The sequence below is a fragment of the Vespa velutina genome, chromosome 22 (genome assembly GCF_912470025.1).
Source record: "Vespa velutina chromosome 22, iVesVel2.1, whole genome shotgun sequence".
NCBI classification, from domain to species: Eukaryota; Metazoa; Arthropoda; class Insecta; order Hymenoptera; family Vespidae; genus Vespa; species Vespa velutina.
Window position 1 is genome coordinate 3,298,961 of NC_062209.1, and position 19,440 is coordinate 3,318,400.

Consider the following 19,440-nt stretch of genomic DNA (forward strand, 5'->3'; position numbering starts at 1 on the left):
GAGAAAATTTTCAAAGCTACGTACCAAACGCGTACTTCGTACTAATCATAGTTACACGGGTTGACAGATAAGAAAAAATAAACTCTATGGAAATTACTCTTTATGTTATTTTTTTTTTTTTCTTCTCGTTTATACAAAAGAGAAAAAAAACATCGATTCTTAAAAAATTGAAATATTTTACTCCAATGTCCAAGTACGATATATATTTTAGCTGAGACGTCGAAGATATTCTATTTGATCCTTCGGTCGAGAAGGATATATATCATGGTATGGTGTCAGGATGAAATTCATATCTATGCTAAATACGGCATGCTCCTTGACTTGAAAATTGACTTTAATAATATCCCCATTGTACGAATCTTTGCGTTATAAATGGTTTGATAATTTAGTTAGATCGTGGGGTTGATCTAAACGATAACTCATACAATACATTCTAACTGCATTCGCGTATATATGATATATATGTACACAAACGTACGCGTCGTACTTAGATATACATTTGATAGAAATATTCAATGCGATACAAATTATAATTTATAATTTCGTAAATACGTTAAACGTGATATACTGTTAATTATAACGAAACAATGACTTTCTTTAAAGAAAGAAGAACGACGAAGTCGCTTCGCAATAGTACAATTTTCCACATCCGCGAGTACATAATGAGTTCTTTCAACGGCAAAGGATATATCGTTTAATGCGGACAGAACGATAATAATTTTCGTTACTCGTTTATTCCGGTATTTTCACGATTCGTCCTAGATAAATGTAATAATAAGGAGAAAGAGAAAGAGAGAGAGAGAGAGAGAGAGAGAGAGAGAGAGAGAGTTCGTGATAATGTATGGTCGGGTGACTTCCATCATTTTTATCCTTTCACCCATTCGTCATTGAACACCGAGGACTGCTTTGGAAAAGTCCTTTTAAAGTTATACCTGCTTGCTTAAGTATTCTCCTTCTTCGCTCATTTTCAAGCTATGCCGAAACTCCCTTATCCTACTTAGAGATGTTGCAGCAAAAGCAGCGCTGGTTTTCCTTTTCTCTTTCTCTCTCTCTCTCTCTCTCACTGTCACGAGAGAATGCTGACTACGACTTCGTGACTTTTAATCTCAACTTCGTTGTTTACGTGTTATGAGAGAAGGAAGGACGGAGAGAACGCGCTAAAAGCGAGATAATTTTTATAATCTTCGCGGAAGGTGCCAGGCCTTACTAGGGGATTTAAAGTTGCAACGCTGTCTCTTATATCCTCGCGTCCTTGCTTTCTTTTTCGAGCGTGCAACTCTGGCTAATTCGAGTCGCCTTCCCGTTTTGTTCTTTCATTAAAATTACGAAAATATAAAAGTTTGCGGATTACGACCGACGGATTTGATCTCAATTATTCATGATGGACGCGAAATGATTGTCTCGTCTCGCGCATTTTCTTTTATTTCTTCCTCCTGTACGCGCGTACATAAATCCTCGGAAGAATTAAAACGACAAAGTTCGAGTTTTCCTTGCATTTTGACCTGGACACTTATCTCTCTCCCCATTTTCCCCTCAGCCCGAACGGTAAGACACCGTAAAACCGAATATTACCACTTCGTTTGTCCACCGACTTTGACTTTACGACTTTTAATTCTCCCAACTTACCCTGGCAGATAGGCAGCCATTCGAGAAGTTTTATGATATTCGTGCAGGATCAGGAAGACCTTGGTTCGTCCTGAGGGAGGAATCTTTTTTTGGCGACAGTCGGGCGGATTTAAAAGTTATATAACATTGGCGCTATCGGAAATTTCTTTCTCTTGCCAATACGACGGAAACTTGATAGAGGCAAAGAGAGATAGAAGGAGGGAGAAAGGGACCAAAAGTTAGCATGTTGGAGGGCGCATATCGCGAGGAATGCGGTTCCGATCGAGCGAGTCGACATTCGCGAGGGTCGTCGCGTGGTCGTGGTCGTCGTCGTCATCGTCGTCGGAATGACGGGGATGAGAGCCCGTTCGAGGGAATGAACGTTTGTAGGAAGGGTAGAAGGTTCGGAGGGTTACTGTAACTACGAACGAGTATTAAAATCGACGAATTCGGCTCAAGGGCTTCGTCACGTCGCCCGTATCGCCGGTTATAAATTCGTTTCACGTACCCACCGTGTCGGGCAGCGTCGACAGAATGAAAAAGAGGTGGGGAAAAGGAAGAGAGACAGAGGACGACGCGTTTTCGGAGGCCGAGGAGACTCGTGAAAAATCTGCGCGGATTCGACGGCAGTACTGGTGGGGATGGTGATACTGCTGCTGCTGCTGCTGCTGCTGCTGGTGGTGGTGGTGGTGGTGGTGGTGGTGTCGGTGATGCTGGCTGCCTCGAGAAAAAAATGCGGGCGTCACGTGCATCTGCGTCCCTGATATGCGGCCAGGGTGAACGACTCGACACGTCGGAATCAATGTTCTCAATGAAGGGGGTAGGGGGAAAAAAAAATAAATGAAATACCCGATCGTCACCGTCTGGAAATTTTGGAGAAATCTACCCTTACTCACTTTTACACGCGTATTCGAGTAGAAACATCTGCTATCTCCGTTTTGTTAAATAAGAATGTAACATGTGATCGATTACTCATCTTCTTTTTTTTTTTATTTTTTCTTTTTTTCTCCGGTTACTAGAACTCATCTCTAGTTTTTCTTTTGGAAATTGCTTAACGTGTAACCCAAGAAATATGTCGGTCATGTTAAAAGTTTTATCGACTCCGAATATTCATCCATCGCCGTCGTCGTCGTCGTCGTCGTCGTCGTCGTCGTCGTCGCCGCCGCTGCCGTCGTCTTCGTCGTCGTTATCATAATCGGCAAGTACAGGGAGCGAACGGTGATTTCATAAGTGCCGACGACGACGACGACGACGACGCCGCCGCTGCCGACGACGACGACGACGATGACGTTATTCAATTTCCGCGCGCTATCTACCACATCGAAAGGGAATCTTTTCAGGCATCGACGTAACCGTGAGTTTACCGAGACTTCTTGACTTTATTCGCGATACGTACGATCCTCGTCTTCATTTCCGAGTACTTCAATGGCCCCTAAACTCGCTCTTTCTTCCCTTCACCTCCCTTTTCTACCCTTCGCAGCTTCCGTCCTACTCCTCCCGTTCACGCACGACGTACGCGAGTTTCCTTCGAACGTAAATGCTTCTCTCGGGAGAATTCTACAAATTCGTACTCACAACATAGATATATACGATAAAAGCAAAGTAAATATAAGAAAATGAAGTAAACAAACTGACGAGGCAGGTTACGAAATTCTGATCATTTTCAGATTCGAGATTGTAGATGGGATTTAGTCTTTTTAGTTGAGCGTTTATGAGAATTGAAGTCGACTACTTCAAGAGAAAAATAGTAGAACGAGAAGTAGGTTAATTTATCGTTCTTCGATCCTGGAATGGCAATCGGATGCGTTTCGAGTCTATTGGCCAGATTTTCCGGAATACCAATGGGGCACTAAAAGTGATTAAATTACTTGGCAAGCCGACGCGGCTGGTAAACTCCACGGTGATTGATACGCGTGCGCGCTCATTTGAGCGAATGCATGTCGTGAGCAACGTGAGCTATCATTTATGCGTGACTGACGTCTGTTTACTTCCGACGAATTCGCTCGCGGCTTGTACAATCGAACATTGCTTTTCGTCGCTAGGAAAATGAACTTGACGTGAACTCGTCCGGAAAAGAAACGAGCATGAACTAAAAGAACGCCTTTGAAAATTATTCCTCGCTTATTATCTTTCTATCTTTTGATCCTCGATCGATATATACTAAATTAAAAAACAATATTTTACAATCATATTATTTTATTATTTTCTATTTAGTATTGTTCAAAGTGAAAAAGAAAATTTTAAGATAGAATTTTGATATAAATTCAATACTGCCAGACAGACTTTCTCTAATTTCAGGAGGAACGAAAAAGAAAGGAAGAAAATTTTTAATTAGCGAGTAAACAGGAAAGCGTGGAAAAGAAGGAAAGTATTCTAACGAAGTAACCGCGAAAAGATTCTAAGGTACGCAGTGCATGTTAGCGCAAAGATTGTCGCGAAATAAACTTTTATGTAGAAGCTAATTTGAAGATAGTCGAGGAAAGAAGAAGCCTCCGGTAAAGGAAAGTTGACAAAAAAGACACTTACAACATTCTCAACGTCGCAAACATATCCTCTTTCTTATTTCCGCTTGATCCGAAAAACTTTCTTTCTATGGAAAGTTGGTAAAGGAACGATAAAGCAAAAATCGCTTGCTTTTTACTCGTCTCGTGAAAAACGTTATAGTTTTCTCTCTCTCTCTCTCTCTCTCTCTCTCTTTCACACACATACACCCTCTTTCGATAAGCTCGCAATCGTTTTGGCGCAAACAGCTCGAATTGGCTTTATCATTCCGTTCGTCTACTATCCGAGAAAGAGAAGCCGAGGTGGCTTAGTCGGCGTGGCACATTTGTCAGGGAAATGGAATTCGATTTGAAGAATGCAGCTTACGAAACTGCACTTGGCAATACGCCCTCCGCCTCTTTCTCTCGAAAGATCGTAGCGAACGGTCAGGTCATCCCTCGACTGACCTTTCTATGTATCTCCATGGCTATTCATTTTCACTTTCGTTATCCCTTTTTCGTTTCTTTTTCGAATTTTTCTTTATCTCTCCAAACTCTTTGTTTAAAGTTGTTAAGAACGGAATAAATATCCGTCTTATATGAGTCTTACTTTCTCATAATTTGATGAGAACACGATAAAAACAACTTTTCACCCTTCTTCCTCTGTTCTCCTTTCCGTTATACTCATCCATTATACCTGTTCTTCGAAAATCTTGGAAGTAACCATCGGAAGCTTGCTTTGAGAAAGCGAGAGCAAGATAATTGCGAGTACCGAAAGCTTTTAGACTCGGTGTAACGGAGAATAGGATTGAACGGATGCAGGAAACACGTGGAAAATCGAGGACGCTATGGTACAACGTGAACATAAAACGTTATCAGCTGTTTCCCTTGGAATTGTACGGCAGATAAGATATAAAGGAATGCTCTTTGAGAGTTCATGTCCTTTTCCTAAAGACGGGCCTTTTGTTTCGCGACAACTGCCGTATTTGTGAAGTTTCTTCATCGTACGTTTATATATATAATTAACAAATATATATATATATATATATTTTTTTTTTTTTTACTGACGTTAATTAAAAGTTCCTTCGCGACAGTAATAAGTCTATTAATGGTAAATGTTGTTAAGATAATGTATCCATGCAAAATGGAATTGAATCTAAAATGAAATTATATAAGAAGACGCAAAGTAGAGTATTATATTTTCCTTTATTCTTCCTGTTTTTTTTCTTTTTTGTCGTCTATGCTCTTTGCATTTCCTTTTCTTACCTCCATTATATCATCCCAACTTTATATTACATTTTCGGAGTACCCTATAAAATATTCAGTAATCCTCAAACAGCCGGAGCTCGTCCAGGATTATCGAGTTAACTATCATGAACTATGTAAAATAACTTCGAACTTGTAACGTTTTAATAGATTTGCTGTATCGTAAACTATTAAGTGATGTACGCAAAACTGGACAGATTTAATGAGAATTTTTTGAATACTTTCGCGAACACTCGGATATATCGTGCAGATGCGATACGCTTTATCGAAATTGTTTCGAAAATCGATTGACGATGGCATCGCTTCGTTGTTTGTACCAACTAACGTCGATTATGAAATTAAAGGTAGGAAAATGGTGCGTAAATAATTTTGACGCGAGTAAATTCATTTTCCAGTAGTTTCGAGTGCTCATTATTGCTCCATTATGTCAGTTTAATCAATATAACGAGCATCTAATAATCCAACTATACTGGAAATTGTTTGAATCGAAAGAAACTAAAGTAATAAAAATATAAGAGGAGAATTTGAATTGATGAAGTAATCAAAATAATTTTTTGTTTCTCTCTTTTCTTTTTCTTTTCTTTTTTTTTTTCTTTTTCTTTTTTGATAAGTTTTTTCCCATCTCTGATCGAGCCGTATGAAAGTTCATAAATTACGTATGTTTGTTCGTTATTAATTTTCTGTAAGATAAAAAGGAAATATTAAAAGAAATAAAAAACATTCCAAGTATTGGAGAGTGACATTCTCGAAGAGTGCTTTCGAGCTCGGAGCTAGAAACGCGGAATAACGATAAACGCGACGTGTCGTATCGAGGATGATGTTGGTGCTGTCTCTGGCAGTGATCATAAGGACAGGAGAAGATTTGTCTCGATACGTCGCTGGAAATTATTATCTCTTTATTCTCGCACGAAGATCCGAAAAACATTATTCTGATTCGATATATAACATATACTAGGGATCTATTTTCGAGAAACGCTACGTAAACACTTGTCTCATAGTTGTTGAAAAATATAATAAAATATCGAATCTTTCTTTTTTTTTTCTTTTTTTTTTTTTTTTTTTTCCTTTATTTCGAACGGATACGCTCGAAATAAACTTGAAACGTGATAATTAATTCATCTGACAATTTTTATCTGACACGTATCTAATAAAAAAATTAGAATAAAAAAGAAAGAAAAGAAAAACGTACCGCTTTTCGTTTCTCTCTTCGAAATCAATCGATTCTTGTTTTGTATTTCTATACATTTTATTCCCGCAAATCTCCGTTCTATCGCATAGGGGCTTTTGTTTATTTGTAAATACGAAAGGATTTGTTTATCGCGCATAGGACGAGGTCAGTCGTGGTACGATAAACGTATGTAACCAACAGATGTCCCGAATCGTTTGAAAACTCTCTCCCTCTCCCTCTCCCTCTTCCTCTTCCTCTCTCTCTCTCTCTTTCTTTCTCTCGAAAAGCTGACATAGCTGGTGCTCCCCCCGTCGACGAGGCAAAAGTCGTTTCGGTCGGTAATTAGTTGCCCGACTCACGACAAATTGAAAAAGTTAGTGAGGAATGGAACGCAATTTCGCTCGCGGCCATGAACGCGGCCAACGTCCGCGATAATCGAGCCGCCGCTGCCGTTGCCGTTGCCGTTGCCGTTGCCATTGCCGTTGCCGTTGCTGGCGAGAGCCGCAAATCGAATTCTTCTTTCGTTTCCCCTACCACTCTTTTTCCTTACTATTTCTTTTCTTCTTTTTTCTCTTTCTTTCTTTGTAGTTATTAGCTACACGATTCGACCGAACTTGGAAAGTGTACGCCCTCGCGTTTAATAAACTTTTCTTGCGAGATAAATCGTCGGGAAGTCTTTAGTGATTAAACAATTTCGAGCCCAAGATCCTTGCAATTTTTCAAATCAATTAGATACAAATAATTCTCTTAAAGATAAATAGAAAAGATTTTGTCGCGACTCGGATAAAAATATGTTATGATTAATTTGTTAATTCATTGTCGAAGATAGTATATCGTCGAATGATGATTTAGCAGGATCTTAAAGTCAGTTAGACGTTATTTAAGAATGTAAATATGGGTCAAACGTCCCGTGTCCACCTTGTGTCTTTCTTGAGCCATTACGAACAAACGACTAAAAGTGGGAGGAATAAAAATGAAAAAGAAAAAGGGAACAGAGAGGAAAAGGGAGGAAGAAGAAGAGGAGAAGAAGAAGAAGAAGAAGAAGAAGAAGAAGAGCAGAGTGATTCACAAAGGTCGATGCTTGACGAAGAGACGTGATTTATTTTCGGATCTTTAACGTGATCCGTCCCGTCTTTTCGGATGGCCTTACGGGTACACCCGACGCGGCAGAACCGTCGTTCGTTCCTCGCAGAAAATAGTTGCGCGAGATAGAGTTAACAAGCTAAAAAGATCGTATGTAAATCTTCGGTTTACGACGAACGAGGACGGTTGATTGAATTAGAACTAGCGTGAAAAGTGAGGATCGATGATTCGTGCGTTTACAAATAGCTCGTCAAATAAAATTTGTTCTTCGTTAAATGCGGATTAGAAATCTCTTTGATAGTCGAAGAGTGCTCACAAGATTTAATAGTATATAAAATGTTTCGGGTTTTCAATTTTCTCCATACTTTTTTCTTTCTTTTTCCTTTTAGTTTTTCTTTTTCCTTATAATCTTATAAACTGGATATTCTGTAGATTGTATAAAAGATACGGTATCTTTCTGGATTTCCTTTAATAGTTCTGTCTTTTTGATGTCATATCTTCTATGGCAGGTCATATAATATAGGTCGTTTCGTGAAATAACCATCGTACGGAAAAAAAAAGTTACCTTCTCTTAGGTCGTATCACTTCGTTTTACATTTTGTTTCTTTTAATGGGGAAAACGGGTTAAGAGTAACGAGGATCGTACGAATAAAATTAACGAAGCGAAACCTTTTCCCCTTACGATTATTGTCCTACGCATTCACCTAACTCTCATTAGCAGTGAAAAGCTGTTGAGTACGCGCACTCATCGTACTAAATGAACAAAAGAACTTGTATTCTTCTTTCGACATCGATCTCGGCTCATCCATTTATTATTCGTAGATCAAATGTAAATTTGCGTGGTAACTATGTATTACCGTAAAAAGTAATTCGAACGAATGTACATCCGTATATTTCGCGAAAGAGATTGCACGGAAATAGAATATCGATGTATCGGATTTAACTTGGCTACGGAAATAGAAGTTACGCGTCAGACTCCTTACAACTTCAGTGACGTGCGTATCTGGAAATATTGCAGTACGCCTCTGGTTGCAAGTTGTTCGATATCGATAACATTTTAAAAATAATATTATTAATCCTAGTACAATTATTTATTAACTTTTTAAACGTAGACAAACTTTTGAAAGGAATTATTCGAACAAGTTTCAGACAAGTATAAATTATTCATGGATTATACGATCGATCTATATTCATTAATGATATCACATGTTTCTATTATATATTAACAGAAGTAAATTAGACATTGAAATACACATATCTATAGGAACATTGTCCTCGACTATCATTTTCAACTCGAGTAGAACGGACAATATTCCTCCGCACTCGTGTCCGCTGAAGCATCAAAACCGCACTTAAAAGCACATACGCGAATTGCTGAGTGGACGAGTAAACGTTGCACACGAATTACAACTCGTTATCAATTTTGGTATTTAGTGTACAGTCGTGTATCAGCACTTCCAATACATTGGAGAACCTTCGTATGCCGTATAATATCAAACATTTGAAATTACTGTACATTTTAGATTACTCTATTCGTAGCATACTTTAGACAATATTTGACGATTATGGTACCGAGGAGGAACACTTTACTAACACTTTAAATTGTCCTGACTCATAAACAGAGTTTTCTTTAATTGAAAATACACTTATATGGAAATTTCAATAACGAACAACTTTTTCTATAATGCTTTAAGTCTATTGCTTATCTTGATTCGCTTTTCCTAAACAAAAGAAAAAAAAACAAAAAAGGGAAAAGAAAACAGAAAAGAAAACAGAAAAAAATTAACTCCCATGAAATCCATGGAACAATTACGAAGTAATTAAAATATAAAGTTAGCAGAAAATAAAGCACGAGGATACTCGCGAGAATTTCAATTTTATCGCGTGTTGAACTAGCACTTTTACCGAATAAAGAACAAAGAAGAGAAACGATTTTGCTTGGACGCAAATAAGCTTCTGCGGCTGGAATACTTCGCACAGACGTTAACCACCACATTTATGAGTGGTGGCGATGCGCATACAAAAGGTATATCGATTGTCATCATCGTGTCGCGAAGTGTGACAGTGTGATTCATTGCGTTATTGCACGACGATAACGTGACTATATGTAGGTAGAGTTCGTGTGTATCGTGTCTCGTGCAAGTACGTTCGTGTGTGCATGAGATGCCGCATAATATACGAGCGCGGTATGACGTACGATTATTATGTGGACCATAACTGCTTATTAAATTTTATCCAGGATCCTGGTGAGAGTGTTGTAGTTCGAAATTCATCGGTGATACCATCGATATCGATCGTGGGTATAGTGAGCAACCGATACGAACATTATCCTGAATATTTTAAGGTCTCCCACTGGTCGAGCTGTAGCAAGAGAGAAACGGAGAGATAGAGATAGATAGATAGATAGATAGATAGAGAGAGAGAGAGAGAGAGAGAGAGAGAGAGAGAGAGAGAGAGAGAGAGAGGGAGGGAGGGAGAGAGGGAGGGAAGGAGAGAGATAGAGCGATGCGCACTTCCCATTTGAGCATCGACCTCTTCCACCATCTCTTTCCATGCTCTTCGTCCCTTTCCACCCCTTCGCTCCCTCCTGGACCATATCAACGCGCCATCGGCCATATATCGGTTTCATTTTCCAGTTACGCTCGCCTCAGTTCCAATACCTCTTGTTCCGCCGTACCGTAATAATATTACGCACTGTTGCGAGTACGGTATGCCAGCTTGTTAATTCGCCACGGTTTTCCATCAATTTCGTGGCCGCGAGCCAGCCGAGCCACCCCCTTTCGCTTTCCCCCTTTCTCTCTCTCTCTCTTTCTCTCTCTCTCTCTCTCACTCACTCTTTTTTACATGGCTTCTGCTCTACCCTAGCGTTGCTTCATCTACAAACGATCGGCATTTATAGATACATATGCGTGACACAAACACAAGCATATACATTTTATTCGTTCGGATTGATCGTTAGAGGTGTTAACGTAATACTCTCCAAGTGTGATAGTGTCGAAACGCGAGATTGATCCTGCGGCGTGTAAATGAATCGTACGCCAATGATACAAGTGCGAAGTGTCAAATTAATGATCAAGAATCAAGGAATTAATCAGGCAAACGATCCAGTTCGAATCAATATTTTTGTACAACAAGCTCAAGAAGCTTTTCGATGGTTGAACCGAATTCGAATTTAATTTTTGAGATATAACAATTTGGCAAAATTGTTAGTAGCGTATTTTCCTTGGGATATATTCGTCGAGGAAAGATAGTGGGTGGATGCCACTATAGGTGGATGAAACACGCTCGCGCTTTAGATTCTATGAGCATGTGTGTGTATGTGTTTGAGAGAGAAAGAGAGAGAGAGAGAGAGAGAGAGAGAGAGTGCAGAGGGAGGGTTCCCCAGAGCACTCGACTCATTTCTCCGAGCCAACACAAACCTCTCGACTCGACGCCACTCGTGGAAACGAAATCTGATACGAGAAAAGCTAAACTCCTTCGAATGCACAAGCCGCCCCTTCTTCGCCACCCTAACTCCTCCTCCTCCTCCTCTTCGTTCTCCTTCACTCTGAGCTCTTCAACCCCTCCACAACGTATTCCTCTTTCTCCACCGACTATACTCTTCCAGTCCTTGCACGACTCGCGCTCCTTTCAGTCACCCACTTATACTCAGTCAACCCTTTTCATTGCGAAAACGTCGTTCCGCGATTCATTTATTTCTTTTGTCTCTCTTTCTCTCTCTCTCTCTCTATTTTTTCTTTCTCTCTTTTTTTCCTTTTCATATATATATATATATATATATATATATATATATATATATATATATATATACACATAATATATACACATATATTTATCGCTCGAGTATTCTACCCTCTCTCTCTCTCTTTCTCGCTCAACCTCACAATCCACGCAATGTCTCGAGAAGTCTCTTTTGCGACTCACTGCACCCTTAATCGAAACCCTAACGATGACGGCAAAGTAGTTCGTTTAGTTCGTCTTAATTAACTACCATGCGTAGTAGTAGTCTTTCGCGACACTTTGTTTTTGGGTATCTTCTTTCATAGCACGTGACCTCCTCTCTATGTGAATGACGCCCTCGAGTGATTTAATCCAAGCTACTTTGTGTTCGTTAGCTTCTTCGTAATTAGCTCGATAGAAAAGTGGACGAAAAGCTTACGTATTTACGTAACTATCTACTCGTGAAATTGTATAGTTGTTTGTCTTTCATATTCCAACTAGCGATTATAATATATTTGTTCAAACGAACTCTGCTCGGATATGTATTCAACCGATAAAGTTATGCTTTCCTCTTCCCGCATCTACATATATATATATATATATATATATATATATATGTCGATTATTTTAATTGCGAATTTCTGTAGATTTTTTTTTTAAACGGATAGAAATTCGATGTATCTATCGTTAATTCAGACTATAATATAGTGTTTGGATATGGGAAGGAAGAAGAATCTCAAGAGATCCCGTTGTTCCTTTCCTCCCCCATGATCAATTCAATTTACGAAGTACACTTCGAGGGGATACGAAAAGTAAACTAAAAGGAATCTGTGCGGAGAAAGTAGATATCTATCGTTTCTCTCCTATACATACTTACTTCTTTCTAACTGTTATATGCTATTTCAAGAAACAATGTATTCGATAGGAGAAATATGCGTCTTATGAATGAATGAATGAAACTAAAGTCCGTGGCGCCGCCGTACGTCTAACGTAGCAACCTCATGACTCTTCGTGCGTACTACTCGATAGGTTATACGTCGGACTAGTGTTCAATTATGAATAAACACTGTTTGTCAATGAAACTCAAAAAAATTGAGCGGATAAACGTAAACTTTTGTGTATTTTTCTTTTTTTTTTTTTTCTTTCTTTCGTTTTATATTTCGATGCAAATCTAAGAAAAAAACAAAAAAATAAAAAACAAAAAAATTACGATATTTTACGAGACGCCGTATGGAATCGAATTCAATAAAAAATCATGATATTTTCTTTTTATTTTTCTTTTTCTTTCCTTTGTTTTTTCTTTTTTTTTTTTTTTTGGAACATTGTAAAGCCTCACGTAGAGTTTAGCTCGAGATTGTTCGTTTTTGTGGATCGATGATAATTATTCTCGTACGTTCAACTTATAAACAAGAAGAAAGATTGGGTGGTTGGTTCTGAGCCTCCCCACTAAATGCTCTTAATGACATCCCGTAATTGCCGCGAAAGTTACCTGTAATTACCGCGTGAAAGCACTTTAGCCATACGTATAGGTGGTCTGCGATCGTGAAAGAATCTCGTCGAACGATACATAGTATTACAAGACTATTATGTTCTTATCTTTTCTTTTCATCTCTTTTCAAATAATTGAATAAATTTTACAACTTTTTATTCGAGGCATGACATTCGAAGGAATAAAAGTGGTGAATCGTTGGGGTTTGGGGAAGGAAAAAAAATCGATCGATTACCGCAAACGTGCTTTCAACAACGTGGTCGATGTATTTACTCTGTTCGGATCGGTCAGAAACGATAGAAACGAACGTTCGACGAAGAAGAGAGAACCGAGATCCGATTGCATCGATGATTGGTCGAAGGATCGATCGGTCGACCTCGGCGACGATTTGAATAATTTATTCGAACGATCAACCGTATTAATATTCATTACTCGGTCAATACTCGATCGAGCGAATCATCATCGGTACTGGGATAATTGTCCGCGTAAACATTCGTTCGGCTTAGCCGGTGAGTTCGGCGCATTGATCCGAATCGAACGAGGATAACATCATCGGTCGCATCGTCTCCTCTACTTCCATCCGACCTATTATAGAACATCTGTATATCGTTCGAATTTCGGTGAAACATTTCGAGAGAAGCATCACGAGTATTTCTACCCATCGTGCCTATATAACTATCTACATATCTATGAATGTATGCACGGGCAGATATATAAACGTATATCACGAGATATGATATTTTTTTCATTCACCGTCGAAATAAGCCCAATTGAATTTTTAAACGTACCGAGCCGCATCATATAATTAATTAACAACTAACGCCCGTGACAATCAATTATTCGATTAGTCCTTTATCCGTTATACCGAACAATCATATAGCTAACGGATCATTAAACGAGTTACGTATAATTCTGTTATGTCCGAATGAATTATATAATGCAATCTCTCAGGAGAGCAATGCGTACTCACCCCGCTAAAAGTCTTGACGTTGTGCAGAGCGTTCTGTGCGTCCAAGGCCGCCTTTCTCGTGTAGAAGGTTACAAAGCAACAACCTGGAACAAAAGGTCATCGTAATTACTCTGAGACAATTTTATATCGTTGAATTTTTATCATTGTTCGCAACTTTGATAACGATCGTGGGATAACCGATTGATATATCGAGCGACTACGTTTGTCACCGAATGCGAGTCGCTAGGAAAGAAAGACAAACGCGGAAAAATTTACGAGAATTCGATATACTACGGAGTGCTATAGTAGCTATTATTCGATCTATACGAAACTCGATATGATAGACATCGACGGATGTAGAGACTTTGGACAGGGATGACAGGTTAGATGGAATACGATGGTAAGAGAAGAGAAGAGAAGGGAAAATTGGAGAAGGTTGTTGCTGCTTCTGGAAACCTCATCGAAACCTCTTTGGTGTCTCTTTGCGTCCTCTTTCGTTTCCCTTTATCAAAGGAGACTTGGACGTCGAACCGACAGCAAATTCGACTGGTCGGTAGTTACGAGTTGCCAAAAGTTCGATTCAACGTTGTATCGCCCACCCTTTTCTCCTTTTCTATACTATATAGTTGGTTAATTCCGACTTTCCTATTCCCTCCCTCTCTTTAGACACGCGAATGGAGAGAGTAGAAGATGCTCATGCGCGCGTGTGTACGTTGGTATTACAACCCCTTAGTTTACGAATGAGTTGCTTTACCTGCATATAGCTATTCTCTCATTCCGAGCATCCCCACAATGCTTTCGCAAAAGTCCATGAAGCTTAAGCAATATGTTTGTTCTACCATTCGCTCGTTCTCCCCCCTCCCACCCCACCCCCCTCCTCTCTCTCTCTCTCTCTCTCTCTCTTTCCCATTCATTTTTTCCTTTTTCCTCCAATAGCGAACTTTGGAATTCCCAGCTGGAACTTACGATTCGCACGAATTGCTAAATTACTGTTGTCCATGGAAAAAAGTCGAACACTTTTTTCTTGTCGGATTTCACTGTCTCTTTTTTGCTTTCTCTTTTCTTCTTCTTTTCTTTTCTTTTTCCCAACGTTTTGAGAAAAAATTTAAAACAAATTCAATAAACATTTTGTTTTTGGACTCCATAGAGATAGGAGATTAATTGAATTAAAATCTCTTGGCATGCGACACGTTAATAATCCTATTCAAGTTAAGCAGGAAGAACGTTATAATGATATTGTAATGAAACACTAATCTTCATCTAGAGGGTGCTATAACGTGATTACGTTTAATAGAAGCATCGGCAAGGTTTGCAATTAAGGTAGGAGGAGGACCGTGTACCGTATATACCTTGTTTTGGACGATAACGCAATATGGCAATATTCAATATCGCATTTAACGACGTAGGTACGATCTCACGACGAATATCGTAATTGCGATCGGTAGTGTATGATAGGTTCGATTTTAGGATACCATAATACTTTGTCAAAACGTATAAAGTACCGTTCGTGGTCGGGAGTTCTTGCAGCAATGCGCGAACGTGACTAGAATGAAACCAATAGATATATGATAGGTTAATACATCTTTATACAGTTTCGCTTGACTTTCTGAGCTTACATTTCGTAACTTCGATAAATTCGATTCTTGTAAGATTCTATATTCTTGTAAAATGAAATTTCTATATTTTAAAACAAACGGTGGTGCCAGATTAAAAAATATTAACAAAGTCAACTTTTGTTCGAATTTCTCAGAAAGTTCGAGATTATTCGGAGGGGCAGAGAAAGAAAAAGGAAAAAGAAGAAAAAAAAGAAAAAAAGAAAAAAAGAAAAAAAGAAAAAAAGAAAAAAAGAAAAAAAGAAAAAAAGAAAAAAGAGAAACGGAGGCGTAGGAAGTGATTCGTGTTTCTGACATGCGACGCCGACGAATTTCGATAAATTTACGAGACGCGGATAAGGGAAAATTATGATCTAGCGAGTAACTAATCTTAAGGCATCATCGCTCGATAGACCCTTAAATCACATCGAACGAACTTTCCCTTCGCCATCGGTTGGACGTTCGCCGAGCAGCCGTCTGTAATACTCGTGTCTACAAATGACCCTATTCGTCGAGGTGCCAACGCTGCTGCTAGTACTCCTTCCCCTCTTTACCACCTTCCATCATCCCTTTCCTTGACTGATGATCGCGCCACGTAAGCGAAGATCACAAGGAAGATATCACGAGTCATTCGGCTGTTGTTGAACTAGTCACCGTAACGCGATTAGAACGTGTACTTTTTTATCTTCGATCTAAACACGAAAACTTTCCTGCAATCTGCAAACTTTTCTTGTGAACGCTTCTTCCGATTTACCTTCGTTCTTCTAACAAATGATTACAAACGACGATCCCAGAAATTGGTCGATCCGCTTTGTCTGAAAACGTTTAACTTCGAAAACGATTATATGGAGATATTCCTAGTCGTGTAATAACGTCGTACAAGCACGACAAGTCTTTGACGTTAAATACGCGACAAGCTTCGAAGATTGTTAATTGAATTTTCGTTTAGAAGGTGAAACGTTCTATTACAATAACAATGATCCGATTCATAATGCTGTAGAATTCCATAATTACGGGACCGTAATTATATGCAAATTGGGATCAATTATTAATAAGCGAATTATTAACCCGGGAACAGTGTGCAGCAGTATTCCCATGAGTTCCTCGCATACACAGTTTGAATAGCACTAGTTTAGAGTAGAGAGCACGTCGGGCCACGACGACGGTGTAATTTTCTCGTATGGGCTTTGCCCAGTGTTTTCTGACCGGCCACCACCGGCCACCACTAGTAATATGGACTACCTCGTGACGCGCTTTACTTCGGAGGAAAGCTCTCGGCGACCTGGGAATCGCGAACAAAGCGAAAATCAATTTCGTGGAACGTTGTAAAGCTGTAATTCCTACGAGCGTGAGAAGTAAATTATGGAAGATTAAATGTTATTCGTGAAATAACGTTTAATTTCAATTATGTAATATGATAAATTTCTAATCGTTTCGTTAAGAACGTACAACAGAAAATGAACGTAAGACTTGTCCTTTTACCAAAGTAAGTACGAATAAATAAACGCGTCTATAGGATACCTTGTGTTGTGTTTCTCTTTTCTTTTTCTCTATTGCGAAACGTAAATATTCCTCGGAGTACCGAACGAACTATCGAAGATTATAACGATTGATGGTTACGATAAGATAAAAAAAGAAAAATAAATCAATCAATAAAGTCCCCTCCGTATTCTCTTATTCTCATTCGTTCACACTCGCGAAATAATTCCAAATTATTCACGGACTTATTAATAATGCTCCATCGAAAATTGTTCGCAACACCAAACAATGATCGTACGTTAGCCGAATATAATCTCGTGTGTGGGTGATGTCATTTGCAAAAATCGTGATGACGAATGAGCCAGTCTGGGCGAAACAAACGAATGAACGAATGAACGAATGAACGAATGAACGAATGAACGAATGAGAGCGAGTGAGAGCGAGTGAGAAACGAAACGTTGGGGAATGCTGGCCTGCAGGGCCTCGTCGCCATTAGGGATTCCCAATTCACGTCGTAATTATCGCTAATTGGACTCCGGATTATACTTGCGCGACACTCGACGCATGAAACGCCCGTCGTTCGCGGCGCGAATTATGCATTGCTCGCGCTTACACATACGTTCCTACCTATATATATATATATATATATATAATTTCACGGGAGGCACGTCGAGAAACGTTTCGAGTGACATCAAGCGAATAGAGGAGAATAGAGAGAAAGAGAGAGATAGAGGGACTCTCTCTGTGCGTGTGTGTTGTGTATATGTGTGCATGCGCGTGTGTGTGTACAAATGTGAGAGAGGACGGACGAAAGCGAGGAAATCGAGAAGACGTATGTAAGAGAAGGGGAGAGTTTGTCGTCGTCGCCGATGCATCCATTGTGCGAAATTCCATCGCGTCGTTCGTTTCTACGACGGAAATTATTCGTGCGTGTAACGTAAGAGCTGGGAATTCGATGACATAACCGCGTACTGACTTGACATATATCTGTCTATGAGAGAATGATATTCTCTAGCAATGAAAATGCCTTGCTCGTGCAATCTTAATAATAAGATAGAATAAAATCGCTGTACTGATCTAAAGAATCGTTTCATTTCATATCCATAATTCGGTAGAAGGATCCGTTTGAAATTTTTAATAATATTGCAGTTAACAGTACAACGACGAGAACAATAAAGTTATATTTCGTAAATTTCAGATCTAAAATCAGTATCCTAGATAAGGAACGTTAAGGAAGCTTGATAAGTTTAAGAAAAGATATTATCGTTGATATACGATCGGTCGGTACACATGCGCGCAACGTGTAGATCCCGTGGGTTTGCGGCTAGTACACCTCGATCCCGATCCGTGATTAGAGTCCATTGGGAAATCTATAAAGTCGTCCTTCTTTGAAATGTGAAAATGGAAGAAAATTTATATCGGCTTTTCGAATGGTTCGTTTTCACATTATGTATCATCTTTGCTGTTTTTGGGATTCGTTATGTGTTTTTCTTTTTCTTTCTTTTTTTAGAACATGAACACGTATATATACATCTATATATTTTATCCGACGAACGGGAAAACGTTGAACAAGGATATCGAATTGAAATTAATGTTATTCCGAATATAATGGACTATGTCGTATAAAAACAAAAAAAAAAAAAAAAAAGAAAAAAAATAGGGAAAAAAGGAAGAAACAGAAAAGTAATATCGGTATAAAAGTAATGTCGTATAAAAAAATAGGGGAAAAAAAAGGAAAAGGAAAGAAAAGAAAAACAAATACAAAAGAGAAAAGAAAAAGAAAAGTAATATCAGTAATATCGGCAAACAAAAAGTAATGGTCAATAGTCATTGAAGTTAAACGAGTATAAAAGCAAAAGGTATGATAATGATGGCGTATCGACTAGGAGGAAAACGTATCGTCGTTGGTAGCCGATCGACGAGTACGACGCGAGGATCCCGTGGGCCTGCGGCTAATACCTCGATGCCGATGCGTGATTAGAGTCCACGGGGAAATCTAGCCCGGACATGCTCCGGAGGTAATGCTCGTTACTCGCAAGCCGAGTATACCCTCGCCCTTTGCCACCAATGCCAGCAACGAACGAAGCCAGTAGCAATGGCAATGGCATGGTGTTGCAATAGTGGCAAGAGTAGCAGTAATGTACAGAGTTGCCTTTCTGCACACGATACTCTGCTTGCTGTTCTGATCCAACCTACTCTGTCCATCTACTACTAACGATTCTATCCGTTTCATTCTCTCCTGCATCAGAACGATGCAGCTTTCCGCTCGCGAGCAAACCGCGTTGCAATAATTGCAGGAACTCTCGCAACAAATTGTACGAACGATAACACGTAATCGACGAAGTCGTAGCCTCCGGATGAGTTCAATTAACGATGATTTCCTCGAGCTTAAAGATAACCATACTATTACGTATATCTATTCCGCTGTTTCGTAGAATTTCGTAGAACATATTGCGTTTGGCTTTAACGAAATTCTTGCCTTCAACTAAACGATCTTTACTGGAAGAAACTTATTCTTTTATATGTCAGCGAACGAAATAGAAAAAGTAGGTCCAGTTTTGTATCATAAATTGTGATCGCACGTTTCCACGCTTCCTGGGGCTATGATA

At 39.2% G+C, this 19,440-nt stretch overlaps 1 protein-coding gene across 27 annotated transcripts in view; it reads right to left on the reverse strand.

The window, feature by feature from the left end:
* LOC124956596 (CUGBP Elav-like family member 1) overlaps window positions 1-19,440 on the reverse strand; it is a 222,556-nt gene that overhangs the window by 50,491 nt on the left and 152,625 nt on the right. For all 27 annotated transcript variants that reach the window (XR_007103311.1, XR_007103308.1, XR_007103310.1 and 24 more), the window contains one exon: window positions 13,782-13,864. Coding sequence is in view for 21 of the 27 variants with exons in the window: in XM_047512607.1 (XP_047368563.1) it covers window positions 13,782-13,864 (83 nt within the window). In the remaining 6 variants the exon portion in view is untranslated. The remainder of the gene's footprint in view (window positions 1-13,781; window positions 13,865-19,440) is intronic.